At 43.1% G+C, this 18,838-nt stretch overlaps 1 protein-coding gene across 1 annotated transcript; it reads left to right on the plus strand.

The window, feature by feature from the left end:
• The first annotated feature begins 1,278 nt into the window (after positions 1-1,278).
• On the plus strand, positions 1,279-16,847 carry LOC309531788 (uncharacterized protein). Its single transcript, XM_082221488.1, has 6 exons — positions 1,279-1,400; positions 2,543-2,818; positions 7,492-7,746; positions 10,696-10,833; positions 12,397-12,516; positions 13,268-16,847. Exons 1-6 carry the CDS (start codon positions 1,340-1,342, stop codon positions 13,450-13,452), a joined length of 1,035 nt encoding a protein of 344 aa, XP_082077614.1. The 5' UTR covers positions 1,279-1,339; the 3' UTR covers positions 13,453-16,847.
• The last annotated feature ends 1,991 nt before the right edge of the window (positions 16,848-18,838 follow it).

The following is an 18,838-nucleotide window of genomic DNA, read 5'->3' on the forward strand; positions in this document are numbered from 1 at the left end:
GTGAGAGTGCACTTTTCTAGTGGGGGATAACACATGCATTGCACACACATATGGGGCCATTACTATGACCCTCTCAACTGAGGCATATGTGAGTATCTGCAAAGTATTATCAGAGGTATTTGCAACAGGATAATCTTCCACAGTGATATGTATGCTACAACTACAGTGGTACCTTGGGTTGCATACACTTCAGGTTACAGACACTTCAGGTTACAGACTCTGCTAACCCAGAAATAGTACCTTGGGTTAAGAACTTTGCTTCAGGATGAGAACAGAAATTGTGCTCCAGCAGCGCGGCAGTGCAGCGGCAGCTGGAGGCCCCATTATCTAAAGTGGTGCTTCAGGTTAAGAACAGTTTCAGGTTAAGAACGGACCTCCGGAATGAATTAAGTACTTAACCCGAGGTACCACTGCACTATACTGCTGCTGTATCAAATTGAGTTAACATAGAGCACCATATTTGTATCTTTTCTAAATTGGCCAAAGTTTTGGATTAATTTCATATACAGCACAGTTCATTCATGGTTGAATATTTGTCATAAGAAAGAAGACCTCATGCATCTGGGGCTTGTCCTGCTGGTTCCATCTACAAAGGTACAGAATTCTTTGAATTATCATTGATGCTCAAAGCATATAGAGTAATCACACACACAAACACTACCGATATGCGCTGCAGCTTTTGGTCTGAATCCACTTCAGTTGGTTGAATCTAGCTTGTTCTGTTGGGCAGGATTCACCTCGCCAGCCCAGAGTGGAGCCATTGAAATGAATGGTCCCAACTTCTTTATGGCCATTCATTTCAATAGGTCTACTCTGGGTAAAAGTTAGTTGATTTCAATGGGCATCCTCTGCGTATGACATACAGTAGTTGAATACAACTCAGTATGATTAAGTTAAGGCTACTGTTAGTGGGATTAGATTGTTTATGTTGCCTTGCATTTTGCACTCTCGTGTTTATATCAGTCAACAAAGGGCTTCAGTGGCACAATATCAGGATTTGCTTGGGATTCTTGCTAGCTCTGTCCTGTTGGCTCTGATGGACTTGCTTAGAGCACTATTTCATCACTCCTTCTGAATCTTATTCTGACACACCCCAGTTCCTGCATACAGGGCCATAGAAATAGATCATCAAGGTGATGTGGCTAAAGCATGAGGTCAGTCAACCAAACACCCTTCTGCTTTGTTTTGACTGTACATTAGTCTTGCATCCCTCCAGTATATGCTCTTCTTCTTTTCTTTTTTTAAATTCCTGCTTCTGACATCATTTCCTGACTAGTGCGTTGGTTTAACAGCAAAGCCAGATCCTCTTCTCAGCACACGATGCAAGAAGGTGCTTAAAATGGATTTCCGCTTTTCTTTTCCCTTGCCATGTGTGCTGGTGATTCTGACCATTTCTGATGGTAAGTGGGAATTTTCTTTTATCAAATTGGCATTGCTTTGCCTAGGTGAGCAGAAATGATCCTCTTCATTCAGATTTCACCCCCGCCACCCCTCTCCTAGTCGACAGAACTCAGGGAAATACTGGTGTCATAACCGCCAAAGCATGAAAATGGACAGTCACTCCAAAGTAAGACAGATTTTCTCATAAACTAATTGCAACCATGTCGCCTGATGTACTGCATTTGTAAATGCAAGAGAAATAAGAGGTTGCGGGGCTTTTCGTGCGGGGTGGTGGTCAACACAATGATTCTGGGATTCTTTTCTTGTCTCTCGGCATGACCTTGAACAAATAATTTAGAATACTTGATGAAAACATCTCAAAATCAAGTCTGATGTACCTAGGTTTCCAGTTTAAAATCTTTTTGAAAACAATACTCCAAGTCTTTTTCAATATCTGTGCATGATTTTGGAGACAGTGAATTGTACTGAGGGAAAGTAACTAGCCTGAATTCATCCAGTTTTGCAAACACTGCATAGATTCTTTTTTTCTTAAACTACTAAGTAGGTGGTGATTATTTCCATTTCTAAACATTCTATGGTGTAATCAGTATAAATCTGTGGACCATATGAAGTCATTTAACATTTTTTGCGGCCAATGAGTAATGAATTCAAATACATACACACTATGGGTGACAGTTTAAGCTACATGAAAAACAACACTTATTTAACCGACAAACCACATACTTTCTTGTAAAAATATATTAAATGTTACCTGAATTAAAAGCTACATTTAGCTCATTTATTTACAGCAATGGCTCATCAAGTATCCTTCGAAAGGATCAGCACTCATATAAAATTATAAACTGCACTATTTCATGAATTAAGGCTTTCAGTCTTAGTAACCAATATTGAGTTGATTCCATCCCACACCCTGACTTTTCACTCAGATAAAATGAAGCTATGAGCTGAAAAGGGGGAAAAATGAAGAATACTATTTTCATATGTTTTCTTCGACTGAGAGGTTGCTCATCTTTTTCTGTGACCACAGTCTTACCTCTTTGATTAGACTTACTGTGGTTTTTAATATGTATTTATTTAATAGTGTTTATAAACTGCTTTTTTTAAAAAAAAAATCTACTTAAATCTTTTATTACTGTTGCAGGTGTGACTTGTATGGACCTCAAACAGCTTTTTGGCGACGCTGGTGGCGATGTTTCTTTTCCTTTGGAAATTAAAAATCGAAGTGGCATCCTAGTAATGAAAGAAACGAACTGTTCTAAGCCCGAGAATTTTACGATGGACTGTTGCAATGATTGTGACAAAAGGCTGTGCTTGAGGAACGGGATTGTTGAGATGACGAATTTATCAGAAAACGACGAGGGGAAATATACATTTGCTTTTGGAAATGACAGCGAAGTTTTCTTGCTCAAAGTGTGTGGTAAGTAGGGATGGGGGATAAATTGGAATCAGTTTTCATGGGAACTGATTTCATTTGCATCTAGTACCTGTTTGCGTTTTATACCGAATCTGCACTTTCTGAAACAATGCATGAATCAAAACAGAGACATCCTTCAAAACCTGCACTTCTTTTCATTTGCAGCTTAGCAGTTCTCCAGCCATGTAGTATATATTTATATCTTAGTGAAATCAACATACAAAACTACTTTGTGTTCAGGGAAATTGCTTTGCAAAACTGGGCATATCAGGGGAAATTGCTTGCAGAAATTCCTTACCCGAAAGAGAAATTTGTATCAACAAGCCAATAGATTTTCATGAGGACTTTTTGAAAAGCGTTGGCAAACTGATGTGGAAATATAGAGAGCTAAATTTATGATGGGAAAAACGAGTAGCTGAGAGAAACTGAAATTGACATAAATCTATCCATTCCTTGTGGTCAGCATCCTCATTTTGGAATTGACAATGGCAAAATCAAAGAGGTTGATTAATTGCTGGTTCTGCTTCAAACACACTGTGTGATCCTAAGCATACTCACTCAGAAAATAGGTGCCGGTGTTCAATGGGAATTATTTCCAAGGAAGCATGCAGCCTTAATTTGTGATCCACAAATAAGTGCACTTTAATTTAAGCTTAAACTCAGTGATATTTAGCCTAAAACACAGATGGGGAACCTGTGGCCCTCCAGCTTATGTTGGAGGGCCAAAAACATGTATGATGGCAGCTGTCATCCAGCAGTACTTGGAGAGTCACAGCCTAATGACTAAAAGCGTACCCTCCAACATGCCTCAGATAAAATGAGGCATTCTATTCTACAGTCGTACCTCGGGTTAAATACTTAATTTGTTCTGGAGGTCTGTTCTTAACCTGAAACTGTTCTTAACCTGAAGCACCACTCAGTGGTGTAGCGTGGTGGGTGCAGGGGGGGGCCCGGCCGCACCGGGCGCAACATCTGGGGGGGCGCGCTCGCCGCCTCCGGAGTCGCCGAAGAGCCTCGGGCGCAGGCTGTAGCAGAGCCCCATGTCTCGCGGAACCGACGAGCTGGCAGCGGCTCTCAGCGCTCGCCGCAGTCCCCGCGCGTCAGGGCCGCGGAGGGCGTGCCAGGCAGCCCCTCCTCACAGCCCCGCTGCTGCTGCTGCAGCTGCTGGGCATGTTGCATTTTTCTCGCCTCTCTGCCCTCCTTCTCCTCCGGGCAAGTGGTGTCGTTTGGGCGGCAGCGCCAGCGGCAACTTGCCTCATATCACCTGACACGGACCCGCTGCTGCCGTGGCTACCTTACCGTAAATACCCCAGCCCAGGCAGCAGCAAGAAGAAGCTGGCAGCGGTGGCAGGTTAGGGGTTAGGGGGCGCAAATTACTTGCCTTGCCCCGGGTTAGGGGGCGCAAATTACTTGCCTTGCCCCGGGTGCTGACAACCCACGCTACGCCGCTGGCACCACTTTAGCTAATGGGGCCTCCCGCTGCTGACACGCTGCCAGAGCAGGATTTCTGTTCTCATCCTGAAGCAAAGTTCTTAACCTGAGGTTATATTTCTGGGTTAGCGGAGTCTGTAACATGAAGTGTATGTAACCTGAAGTGTATGTAACCTGAGGTACCACTGTACTTCAATATCACTGCTGGCGAGGGAGAGGACTTTTTTGTTTTGTGCAGGTTAAGATTTCTTAATAAAGTTTTCCATGAGACAGACAACCTCACTTGAAACCCACCTAGCTCCAGGACCCACCTCACCCCAATAATCTCCTTGTCCCCTCCCTTAAGCTCCAGCCTTGCACAGGGCTGCCTGTACACCGCCAACTGCACACCCGCCCCCCAGGGCCTGCTCCTGCCCAGGGTCTCCTTCAGCCTCCACCTTCTCTTCAGGCTTGACACTTTCTCCTTGTTTTTATTCTGGCTGGGTGGGTGACTGGGGGCCTGCCAGGCTGAGAGTCACAACCTCCTAGGGCAGGGATGGCAGTGACATTGCCGTTGTCATCTTCATTGCCTCTCTCCTCCTTCTTCCTGCTACTTCTCCTCCACCAGCTAGCTAGCCAGCCGACCTACCTGGCTCCCTCCCCTGGACCTGGCACAACGCTCTTCCCTCTTACTCCACCCCATTTTCTCCGACTCCCAGAGGCAAAGGACATGGCAGCAGAGGAGGAGGAGGAGAAAGTGACTCAGTTGGCAACTCTCTCTTCCTCTTGCTTCCGCCAACGTGAAGCCATTTCCAGTTAGTGTAGCTCAATAAAGAGGGGAATTCGGGACTCGACATGACAAAGTGAGAAGCTGTGATGGCTTAAGGGTTTTCGTGACAGTCGTGGCATTTTAGGGGCAGTTGGAGACTATTCTAGAGGCCAATGGACATCACCTCTCACACTCAGCTGTCATTCATAACTACCACCACCTGACAGACGCTGCATGTAGCAAGCAGGCATGCTGATTTGACACAGCATTGCAAATCTCCCTTAAGTGAACTGCTTTGTGGTATGCCAATTTTTTATTTGTGCTTGTCGCAAGTGTTTCAGATAATTCATTTCACTGTGTGAATATAATAATAATAATAATAATAATAATAATAATAAGAAGAAGAAGAAGCAGCAGCAGCAGCAGACCACACATACAGGCTATGTGCTTTGCCCTCAGTCTGTCTCAGAGTACCCAAGTACAGTGGTACCTCGAGTTACAAACACCTCAGGTTACAAACGCTTCAGGTTACAAACTCCATTTATCTGGAAGAGTTACCTCGAGTTGAGAACTTTGCCCCAGGCTGTGAAAGGAAATCGTGTGCTGGCAGCACAGCAGCAGCAAGAGGCCCCATTAGCAAAAGCCCGCCTCTAGTTAAGAACAGTTTCAGGTTAAGAATGGACCTTCGGAACGAATTAAGTTCGTAACTAGAGGTACCACTGTACTTTGAGGTTCTCACATACCCTCCAAGTGTCCAGGGATAGTCCTGGAGTTCAGAAAGCCATCCCGACTTCTGATTTGATCCCAGAATGTCCATATTTCCCCTGTCAGTGCTGCTGCCATCAAGCCTAAGGAAGAGGAGGAGGAACTGGTGCTTGTCCTGAACACCAGTGAGGGAGCATCCCATTGCCCCTCCATGGGCTCCTTCTTCTTATAGGAAATCTCTGCCAGGGGGTCCAAAAATGGGAGGTCGAGGATGGCAAATGAGAAATGTCCCTATTTTCATCTGAGGAATGTTGGAGGGTATGTTCTCCATATTGTATGGACAGAGGATCCTTGGCTTTTAACAGCTGCACAACGAGCAGAAAACAAGTAAACCCTTTATGGACAAGGAGATACAGTGATGCAAAGGCTCTTTCCAACATTAATGCTGCAATCTTAGACATCCTTACCTGGGACTAAGACCACCCCCTTCCCTGAACTCAGTAGGGCTGGGCTGTCAGGCAATTGATTTGTCAGTTGGGATACCTAAAATGATCTGTGAAAATGTTTCCATCCGTAATTTAAATTTGAGGCTATAGGCAACGTAGTATATTTCAAGAATAAAAATATTAAAGCTGTCGGATGCCTTCTAATTTCGTAACCTTAAAGCACTGCATAGGGAAAATATCACAATTACCGCATCCCTTTTAAACAGGGTTTGATCAATGGGAGTGTAGGTTTCGTTCAAAGATGTGGGTTGGTATACAACACGTTAAAGGAGGGAGCTCATTTATTCTGGTTAGTGTAATAAAAGCGCACGACGGCTCTGCACGCGCTCGGATCAGTTTGTTAAAACAGAAGAAAGTGCCATAAGAAAGGTATGCATTTTATGATTCAAGTGTTTAAGTGCATTACTCTTAAGTGCCACCCAAAGGCAAACAGGCAGAACTGCAACTGCTGTAGCAAAGGCAATGGTGCTTTGGGTACACACGTAAGTGGGATTTAAATAGCAAAGATACAACTTGCCAAAGAGGGAGAAGGAAACACCAATTCCTTCATTACTTCAAATGCATGCTTGAATTGCGAGAATCACATTTTGTATGGAAATGTTTTTGCCAGAAATATTCCTTTGCCAAGCTTCTATATTGTGACCCCGATTTTCCATATATTTGTTCTGATTTGGAAAACAACAACAAAAAAACACCACCCCATCTTTTTCCAGTATGCTTGAATTCAACAAGTCACAAGAGGACTCATGTTCTTTGGACTGAAGCTAATATGAACCAACTTCACACAACCATTAGTGGCTCCTGACATGATAAAGTTGATAGTGAACACATAATGAAGTTGATGGTTTGGCAAGGCAGTTTGATTGACATGGGCACGGCAACGAATTGAAGTAACATAAGTTTGCTTGTCCCCTGTGCTGTATTTTCAATACAGGATCACACCTTAATTACATGTCCTTGGGCTGGTACCCCTAAAAACAAAGTTAATAGGAACCTGCAGTCCATGTGATTTGCTTTCGAAGATTCCTGGAATGCCAATTTAGAAGATGGTAAATTTTAGTAGAGGAGCAGTTCTGTTTACAAGGACCATGAGGAGCTTTCAATTTCTCCGGAAGCAAACAGCAGGAAAAATCCATTAGGATCCATTGAATGTTATATATAGTTGAAGGAGGTAATAGGGGATTAAATGAAAAAAAAAAAACACGAAAGGTTCAGATGATGGTTCCCACTGTCCTGTCATGGTAACATTTTCCTCTCTGTTTTGTTGTTCTCTTTCCACTGCCTAGAGAAGCCTCCAGCTGTTTATATCAATTGTCTACCTGATGGAAGAGCAAATTTGTCCTGTGAAGCAGATGGTCAATTCAATGATGGAGTTTACTGGACTCGGAATGGGAGACTAATACACGATGTTGATGCTTGTGTGAAAGATGGTGGCAAGAGCATTATTTTGGGGAAAGGGGTACAGGGAAAGCTCGCTTGCCATAGAAGAAACGCTTGCAGCAGCTCCTCCATTGAGCTGTCATGTAATGGTGGTAACGATCGTAAGTTATATTTTACCTTCTTCTTATGGGTGTTCAACGTGTTATTTGAATTTATATATCAGCAGATCTGTCTCTCTGACTCACCAACACAAAATCATTTTCCTTCATTCATGCCTACTGGGTGCTCCCCAGACATTGTTGGACAGCTCCTTCCATCATCCCTGACCTTTGGCCGCGTTGACAGGGGCTAATGGGAGGCCAAATCACTAGTGACCATTACTTTGCCATGTGGAATGACTTTATATTATACACGAATCTGAAAGAACATGGACATTTGGTCCCACCCGCATATGCAGATATTGGGATTTTGTAAAGCTTTTAGATATTAAATTTAATTTCTGGACCTTAATAGAAAATTAACAGACACACAAGGGAGGGTATTTCTTTCCTTCTTCATGCTTATTTTAAAGACTTTTGGTGAAAGGCCCTCTGAAAAATGATGGTTTGTTATTTACTTTGTTCCATACAGCATTCTCATTGTTTTCTTCCAGGCTGTGATGATTTTTTTTTGGGGGGGGCAACTTTTATTATTTATTTCTTGTTCCTCTGTATATTGGAGAACTTAATAATAATGTTAAAGTGGGAAAAACATGTCTGAATACATCTTACAACATATTTTAACATGTTTCCCAGAAATACACACACACACACACACACACACACACACACATTTCCATCTCACAAACATCAGAGCAGTGTATGACAAAATAAAAGTAAAATAAAAATAAAAGCAAAGCAAAGCAATCATTAAAATGACTGGCTGCTGAAGGAACATTTTAGACAGCATAGGCCTGTCAGCATTAAAAAGTCACCGAGAGACATCTGAAACTGATGTAATAATCTTTCTGTTACCAGCACCACAACTGACACAGCAGTCCTCAGCATAATTAGCTGAATGCTCCAAGGCTCAGCTTCCATTTTGGCCCTATCTTGTGATTCTTGCCTAGATATTCATTGCAAAATAACCAGAAATATTAGTAGCTCACAATAAAATCTCCTTTACCTGACATTCATGGTTAGGGTAAATCATTCATCATTTTGGCAGTGTATTTTGCTTTTTAATGTCTATGTCCTGGACCAGGCAGTTGAAATAAAAACAAGCAAACAAAGAATGCAATTTATTGGATACCTATTGCCCCCTGAATGTTTTGAATGGATTGCAGTCAATGGGTTGCTCACAGACTGCTAACTGCAAGCAGTCGTGCGTGGCTTTGATATTTATGGTGCAGGAACTGTGCAGTTCAATCCCCTCAGTCACAGGGAACTATTTCTGCACTCTCCAACCTTTACAGACCTAGAGAGATGTAGCAGCAGCCGCAGGAATCAGCAAACAGTGGCCTCCTCATGTGATAAAGGTTTAAAATGGGCACGGCATGTCTGTCTGAATAAGTTTCTATGCATCTCATGATGATATCCTCTATGCTCCATGGCTGAGGGGGGTTGAGTTCTGGGTCTTTTGTTCTGGACCCTCCTTTTTCTTGAATTTATGGGTATGTTTTTTACATAACAAAGGAGGATAATTCCTACCTATTTGGGTCAGCACAACACATTTTGCTGTCTGCAGCTGACCAGGAAATGGTGCCATGAATTCCTACCAGGTCAAGGTACATAATCCCCAAGGCCATCCATCCAAGTTATCCTGTCACCTGAGACAGAAAACCCCAGAACCCCTCTCCTTTGTAAAATTACAATGACAGCAAATTCAATAACTAATAAGTTGCCCTTTGTTGATACTCAAATTGTGTTGCCTGTTGCAACTAGATAGGTGGGGTACAGCAGGCAACCCACACTGAGCGGACCAGGTCTGGAAAATCCTGTTGGCACTCCATTATTCAGAATGAACCCAGGAACCTCTTGGCTTCCAAAAGCAGTGGTGGTGGGGATAAAAATATTTTTTAATAATAATAAATGTAAATATTAGTGACTGAAAGCCACTTCAGTTCCTAGGAACTAAAATATAAAATGGAAGCAAAGCATACTAGGCTATAAAGTGGATTACTGTATTATGTATCAATGGAATGTTTCCAGCCTTAAGTGGGTTTTTTTAAGTTTGATCTAAGTGAAGTGGGAGGCAGAGGGAATCATGTTCTTTTGTAAGTAAATTTTATTTCAAGTAAAATGAGGTGTGAAGGATCAAAGGGTAGCTCATTCCCCATCAGCTGAAGACTAGTGGTTTAAAGCACCCTTAACAAACTACTATTCACAGGCTTCTTTGTGGGGAAGTCATATGCTTTAGATGTGCTTTAAATGTATGATATGGGCAGCGGCGTAGCATGGGTTGTCAGCACCCGGGGCAAGGCAAGTAATTTGCGCCCCCTAAGCCGGGGCAAGGCAAGTAATTTGCGCCCCCTAACCCCTAACCTGCCGCCGCTGCCAGCTTCTTCTTGCTGCTGCCTGGTCTGGTCTGGTGTGGTTCTCTCCCGCGCTCAGCGCTGCGCTGGGCGGCTGCTGCACTGTCCCTCCCCCAGATAGTCCTTCGCTCTCTCCCCACACCGCACGCCTGGCACCCTCCCCCTCCACAGTGGCGGCGACCCAGCGGCTCGGAATCGGATTCGCACAGCCAGCACTGCAGTGAGAGAGAGTGAGTGAGCCAGGTAGGGGCAGAGAGCTGCGAGTGCGAACACCCCCCCAGATGTTGCGCCCGGTGTGGCTGGCCCCCCCTGCACCCCCACACTACGCCACTGGATATGGGTGTGACTGCAACCTGAATTTGCCATCCCCAAATAGTTGCAGTCTAGAAGCATCCTTACATAACTTCCCCATGCCTGGTAGGATTCTGATAACTAACAGTGGTCTTTTCCCCACCAATATTACTTGCGTTAAAAAAACCACACACACCTTGCATATTATAGGCAAAGACACCTTTAACATTGTGGTGACCCTGAGTCCTGTCTTTAGGTTGCTCCTGTTTCTTTACTGCTTAAGAACAATGTTGTTTCTTTCAATCAGGAGATCTGTTGCAGCACCCGCACTTCCTGTATATTATGGTAGCGTGTGGAGGGGGTGCTCTCCTTCTGGCCATTATTGCCTCACTGATCACATGCTGCTGCATGAAGAGCAAGCATCATTTCACTCCAGTTCCTGCGGGTGAGTAACAGTTTCCCCTCTTCTTTTTTGCATTGTATTTTGCAGCACAATCCTATTGTATGTTTAAGTAGAAGTGAAATCTACTAAGTCCAGTGGCGTTTACTCCCCATGTAAGCAATGCATAGGCCTGTAACCACACTTACATTCTTTAAAAAAATAGGTTATTGTAGATTAGGCATCCCCAGACTCAGCCCTTCAGCTGTTTTGGGACTACAACTCCCATCATCCCTAGCTAACAGGACCAGTGGTCAGGGATGATGGGAATTGTAGTCCCAAAACAGCTGGAGAGCCGAGTTTGGGGATGCCTGTTGTAGATGAATCTAAGCTTCTCCTATAACTGCAGTTGCTTACACTGTGTGACAAAAGTGACAATTCTGAAGTTAGGCGGATTTTGCAACCAGCCAGAATAAAGCTCATATTTACTTTCCATGGCTCCTTTGCCCATATCCCAGCCTGCCTCTCAGGTTATACACTTGACTGCATTTCTGCAAAGGTATATTTCTCATAAGGTTACATCATTCTTGTTTCAGGGATCAAGGATCATTTAGCTGATTTTATTCAAATGATCCTAACCTATCTTTTAGCTATACAGCTTCTTCAGCACATAACATCATAGAACTGTTAGAAGGGACCCCACACCATGGGATCTATCTTCCAAATTTATTATCAAGCCTACCTGATATTTCTTCAAAATCCTTCACCATAACTCCTTACACTCCTCTTAACGTAGGTTGTTGCAACTAGAAATGGTCTCATAATATGCCATGGGAACAGAAGGGATACAGAGGCTTCACCATGATAAGTTTTGCCTATAGGCACCAAAAATCCTGATGCTGGTGATGTTGACATCAAGGTGTCACATTTTGTAGGTATCCTTGCATGATTAGGCCTCTGGCAAGAACTCAGTTCTGGCATCACCAGAACAAGAGGCACCAGTTCCACAATTTGTTCTTGAAGTTTAGGAGAATCCACATGGGAAAAAATCCAGGCATCAGGAGACCATCTGGAGACCTTGCCCTTCTTTACCTAGAGTTCATACAAGTTGGAATTAAACTACTTATACCCACTATTCACTGTATGCATTATTGTAGTTCTCTTCTCTTTGCCTATAATTCTTATTCTCTTAGTGTCCTTTACTGGCTCATCCTCATAAAAATAATCAACAGTTTAGTTACATGTGAACAATTCCTCAATCCTAAATAAATGCACAGGTGAAAGCGAGGATCCTGTGACCCTCCAGATGTTGCTGAACTTCAGCTCCCCAAAGCCTCAGCCTACCTGGCCAATGTTCTCTTGGATGAGATGTCATCCAGTAGAGGGCCACAGGTTAGCCACCTCTGATGTAAAATAGGGCACCTGCTATTTTGCTCTGTGAAGCATGGCAATTGTACAGGGAATTTTTTTGGGGGTGCTTTGGGTTTTTTATGGAGAGGCCGGGTACAGTTTAGTAGACAGCAATTAGCATTGGTGAAGGAATACCCACAAAGCCAAAACTCCACCTCACCCATATTAATTGATTAATTGATTTACCCCCTTTCAGTCTCTCATTATGCTTTCCAACAGAAGATGAAAAGGATGAGGGGATAACCCTGTCTGCCATTTCCAGTGAAGAACCAAAGAGTCCTCCTAATGGAGACCCCTGTGAAACCACAGATGCCCTTGTTGCCAGCACCCCCAATCCTGGTAGGTACAGTTATGTTGTTGTTGTTGTTGTTAAAGAGCAAAGCTGTATGGGACTAAATGTATTTGCGTAGTTCAGGGATGCAGAAACGGTGACCCTCTAAAAGCCACATGCAACAATTTTTGTGTGGTGGCCATTCCACAAAACAGTAGAGTAACATCTAGAGCAGCCCCCACATGGCCAAATGGAATCATAAAGAGTTCCTCCACAATAATTGCTTGTACACTGGGGATCTTCCATAATGATTTCAATTGGACGAAGTTTTGTGAGATGTTTTATTGTGATTGTGTTGTAGTTATAAGGTTTTACTGGGACTGATGGCTGTTTCAATATATTTGTCAACCATTCACTTGGTTGTATTGCTTTAGTGTTATTGTTTACGTTATAAATGATGTGGGACAAGTGCTTTTGTGCTTGGGTCTTGCTTGTAGGTTTTCCTCAGGCATCTGGTTGGCCACTGTGAGAACAGGATGCTAGACAAGATGGGCCTTTGGTCTGATCCAGCGAACTCTTCTTACATTCTTATTTGATGATGATGATGATGTTGATTTAGTTGATACACGTCATGTACTGCCTTGTGAGGAGGTTTCCGTTTAAATGATGGGATATAAATCTATAAATCAAAAATTAAAAAAGAAAACGGCAAAAGGAAAGCTGAGATGAAGACTTTGTTGAAGATTATAGTAAAGATTGAGATCTGAGACTATGTTAATTCATTCTTATAGCACATTCTAACTTGTGCTTCCTTTAAAGGTCCTGAGACCTGTGAGAGTTTTAAACCAGAGCACAAGACGGATCCAAATCCTACTGTTCAACCTAAGCTGGCACTGGAGACTGAAACAGAGGAAGATGTTGAAACAGCATTTCGAGAAGTCATGGTTGACACTGAAGCCCTGGAAACGGTGGAGGATTGCTTCCCTGATCCTATTGATGCTTGATCAGATGTGTTCCCTTTAACCCTTCCTACAGTCTAGGGAACTGGTGTTTCTTCATTCCATGATGTTATCTCCATATTAATAGTGTCCTTTAAAAAACACACCTGCCTACAGTTAGCCAAATCTAAAACCCACCTAAAAATAGTCCTCATGGGCCAGTGTGGTATCCTCGCTCCATGTAGCAATTAGATTTCGAATTAAATATGACAGATCTATGTGCAAGACCTTTAACCTTCAAACAATCTGATTAATTTTTCCTGTTTCTATGACAATTTTCAGACTTCTCAAAACCCCAATATTTTTGGTTCTGTCAAGGCACAGACACACAACAGGCAAAATACCACACAGGAGTCCCAAAGTACATATTTTATACTGGAATGAGGACCAGAAATGCCCTAAAAATTCCAGAAAAAGTGTTGAGTTCTGTACTGGGCTGTTTGGAATCATATCACAGTAGCTTTCGCAGATTCTTGTGGTCAAAAACAGTCCTATTCATTACGCTGGGTGTTTATATGAACTGATGTTGGCTCATAGATTTCAGGGACCCTCAAGGAGGGTATCTACAGAATTCCTTTACCTGGAAGAGGTGAGGCACGAAAACAGAGAATGTGGAAAGTGAGGTCAGTGGCACTGTTTGGACAGTGGACCCTTTGTCAGTTTACAGACCCAAAGAGATGCCCAACCTCATCCCCTTCTGGAGCAGGTTCTGACACAAAACAAGCTTCCATTTCTAAACTGTTTTTGTTCCATCCAGCTACCTTTTAGCAGAAAGTAGGGATCCCTGTGCCCACTGCTGGATGCCCCTTTGAAAGGAATGATGCAAAAATGCTTCCCAGCACATGTTCCGGCTCCAACCTTGGATACCCAGATGTTGTTGGACTACAGCTTCCATAACCACCAGCCACCTTAGTCAATGGTCATGAATGGTAGGAGCTGCAGTCCCAACACCTAGGAGCACAAGGTTGAAGAAGCTGCTCCAGTGCACAGTTTGTGACTAATAGGAAGCACAGAAACAGCATTTTGTTTTTATATTTGTGATGGAGTTTTCAACATAAATTGACTACTGGCCTAAGCAATTTGATAATTCTCTGTATACGCATTGCACTTTCTTGAGTGTTCCAAGCAGTTCACATATATCTTCTTTGTAATTTGCAGCAGGTGTTCCATTTCTTTCCTTGCCTGCATCCTGCCTTTGTGTGGATGTGCTTGCATCTTATTTCAGATGAAAGGCTGGAGAATTTGAGGGATTCTCCAGGTGCTCTTTTCTTGTGGTGTAGCTATTTTGGGCCCTTAGTTAGATAGAAAGGCTTTGCTGCCGCTGCCTGAAACACTGCAAGCCACTCTGCTGTCTTTAATTGGGCATATACTCTGCAGATAGGCTTTAGGATTAAGTTCTAGAAACTTCTAAAGGGGACATTATTTGCTCCCTATATGAACATACACTGAGGTAGCAGCACTCCTTGAAGAAAATGGCATTGGGGACTTACTTCTGAGTAGACATGTATAGGATGGCCCCTAGAATGTTTCAGAGATTGGTGGAGACTAAAGAAAATGGCACTACAGTTCCATTCATGTGTACTCAGAAGCAAGGTTTATGACTAGGTAAGTTTGTATAATATTGCAGCATGTGAGTGTCAGTAGTACTGGCTTTGGGTGACATTCCATTGCCTTTGAAAAGAAGTCAGTCCTTGACTAAACAAGCCAGTCTCTGCTTCTAAGCATCACTAGCTATTATTAGATCGTGAACTCCTGGCTGGGACTTGTTATGCATTTGTTTTGACGTACAGCTCCTTGTTCAGTGTGGACCCTTTTATAAATATTAAATGCTGATGACTAAACCCCACTCTATGGCTACAGAAGTGAGTTGCGTTAGAATTAATTTCAGAGTCATGTCTCATTTACTGGAAAAACCACTCTTACCAATACTGCCAATGCCAGGAGCCATGAACATCCAGTTACTGCTATCTGATGAGACCATCTTTACACAAATGTTTTGAATTATTCTATTTTAGAACTCAGATATAACACATGATTTCAAGGCTTCTTATCCTATCTTTGTGGCTTATATAGGCCTTGTAAATTAGATGTGCAGCACGTGTGCCAGGTATGTTTACTAAGCAATAAGTCACATTGTTTTAGGCTGCTATCAAAGTTGAAACTTCGCTTGTGTTCCAGACTCTCCTGCCATTTATAGCTATGTTTGATAATGCAGAAAAGATGCACATATGTCACAAATAGGCATCATAGACTTTACATTCACAAGCCTGACTGATGCATGCCCTGCTTTAAGTCTTGTGCATAAAAAGTCTTTAGAATTTGCAGTTGGATTCTGGGGACAACGCTTTCCTTAAAATAAAATTAAAAAGCTTTAAAAAAAACACACCATGGTGTCTGAATGTCATATGAGCATGGATGTCATTGGTATGATGTTTGGCCTTGTGACTTGAAAGTCCTGATTGCTAGGAGAAAGGAGTAGGGGTTTTCCTCCTGCAGAGCATGCTAGGGTACAGAGTTCAACAGTATCTAGAATAAAGTGAAATTGCTTTACGTTAACTATTGGGCTTAAAAAAAACACCCAACCCACTAGTGAAGGCGATGTCATTCACAGCCCTGGTATTGCATTAGAGGCCAAGGTTAGAAGAAAGATGCTCTGGGAGATTCTAAGACTTAAAGTAAAAGGCTGGGACTAGGCTAGTATTCCTCGTGTGCCAGCCAAATGGTTTGCTGTGTCTTTACCACTGATTCCCAAGCCAGGGGCCCAGATGTAGAGCCCCCCCCCTCTACCCCTTCTGAGAAGATTGCTCGGTGGCAGCACATCAGAGTAGCCCCCTTATCTGCTGATGTTTTGTACCACTTGCACCCTGCTTGTCCATCACCCTAATGTCTTTATCTGTCATCTATGATGTGACTGTGGTGGTGACTGTCCTATGACTAGGCGCACGTTACTTGACAGGCCTCTTGAGCTTCGTACTAGTCTAACGTACAGGATCTTCTAGAATCCCACTTTGCTTCATGTGTCGGAAGCTGCATGTTTACAGCACTAGAGAAGATGTGTAGACAGCCATAACATAGCTTCAGAAAGTCAGCTGACAGCTACAGCTCGCCATTTTGCTTTACTGTATTCTTTCTCTCTCTATTACAGCAATATAAGGCTGGGAGATTCATTCTTCTGTAATGTTTTTATCTGCATTCATGCTATGGTGTTTTTTAAAATAATGCTGTACCCTAACTAATAAAAATATTGTTTTATAAACATAATGTGGAAAAGTAAAGCTATTTGTACCATTGTTTTGTTCCTTACCATAGCAAAACTACCATCTGGAAAGCTTATCCGTGTAGATGTGGCACCAACCATGCCAAGTCATTCCCATCTCACTTTCCTCAGCTCTACTTACCCAAAGCTCTTGTTTCTTATTATATGGTTATTAAAGAAATTTATTCAAAGGAGCTCAATACAATGTAGAAGGTTCTTGGTCCTCCATTTTATCCTTGTGGCAACTCTCCACTGGAGGTGAAGCTATGAGATGTGGCTGGCCTAAGTGTACCCTGTGAGTGTGAATTCTTAGTCCACCACTCTAAGCATTACACCAAACCAGCACCTCCCATCTCCCTGTTCTGTTTTGCTGGCCGGGCCCAGGAAACTGGATTTCCAGCTTGCCATGAAGGCCTGCTCACTCCTTAAGGATAAAATAAAAGGATTGGGGCCAAACAACAACTGTTACTGATGGACAGGCTGTCAGAAGTTCTAAGGACTGTATTACTTCAGCCTGTATGTGCATTTCGTAAGTGCACATAAAAGAGTCAACCATAAATAATTCTGCACAGCCGGCAGCAATCAAAATAACAAGTTATTTTATGAACTGCACTTTTACAAATCTGCTACTAGATGGCAGCAAAACACTGTGGCAAACTTAGAGAAACAGAAGTTTCCACAAAATTTATTTATTGGTTCTTATTCTAAGCCCTGTCCGTTTTGGGCGCTGATCTCATTCTAGTCCTCATACTGGCTTCTTTGGCTTCTCTCCACAGTTTACAGCAACTCTGGATCCATAAAACAACTGTCTGCTCCGAACTACAGTAGTTCCAAACATTATTAGGTCAGGCCCAGTTTTGTATGTTCATCTGGGTAATACATGATGATTGCTGGTGCCCCACAGTAGGCCGGCAGTTCAGATAGAATAATACCCAAGGCACACCTAGGTATTTTGGTTTCTGAGGAAGAAGCTCCAACTAGCATTTCTCCCTGGGGATAAAAAGATTGTTTTTGAAAAATGAAAATGTTAAGTTGTGGGTGAACATATCAGATGACACAGCAATTCTTCAAACAGCTCTTGTTTATTCACAGGCCAGAACAGAACTGAACTGAAGGGTTCAGCCAGCCTGCTTATATAGAGCTCCACTAGAACGCAACAGTAACCATTTTCTGTAACTATCCAATCACTGAATGTCACTTTCAATTCCTTATTTGCATATGTGGACCTGAGTGAAAACTATCTACAGTATCCCCCTGCTGGCCCAGGGTGAGAACTTCAGTACATAACAGAAAAGGTAACAATTTGTTCCCCTTTCAGGGCACCCAGAATTAGCTGCCTGAGACAGCTTCCTCACTGCCCAATGGCAGAGCCAGCCCTGGTCTACAGTTACACACACACACATCCACTTCACAATTCCCAAGTACATCTCTTTTACTACTCTCCCCCAACTCCCAGCCAAATTGCCAGCTCACAGTCTCTTTTCCAAAGCTGCAGAGGTCCTCCACCACTTTTCATTTTAGTGAGGTCTCTCTCTTTTTCCCTGGGATGAAGGTCTCCTGAGTGATTGCCGCAGTATGCGTGGAGTGTATTGTTGACAAACAAACATTCTTTGAAAGGCAGCCACTCGGAAAACCTTCCACCACCAGATATGTCTGTCTGTGGGCAGGTCTGTTGATGTTCCTTCTCAAAGTCTCATCCGTACCGGGAGTTTAAGATCCAGCTGCTGCATGGAGATGAATGAGCGACAGGCACAATCCACAGCTACCTTTTCAAAACCAGCTTTTGCCGATGAGGTTTCCTGCAGGTGGCTAACTAAAGGGCTGCATCAAAGGAAATGACTTGTTTCAAGAGAGAGCGATCTTACCATGCTTACTCCAGATTACGAATGAAAACACTGGGGGAGTAGGAGGAGGGTTCCCTTGTTGTAACTCACTGTCTTGAATATAAAGAGGCAGGCTGCAGGCTCTTCACTATCGCAGCTCTACAGAGTATTGTGGGGTGCTTGACTGTGTTGACCTGTCTGCCTTCCCATCACCAGAGCCAAGGGATGCTGGCTTGTCCTGCATTTCAGAGGGAAGTTGCTTCCCCTTCTGCCAGGCTCCACCTTGCTGCTCCCAGGGGCACCATTCTTTTCC

The sequence above is a fragment of the Podarcis vaucheri genome (assembly GCF_965113315.1).
Source record: "Podarcis vaucheri genome assembly, chromosome: 4".
Lineage (NCBI taxonomy): Eukaryota > Metazoa > Chordata > Lepidosauria > Squamata > Lacertidae > Podarcis > Podarcis vaucheri.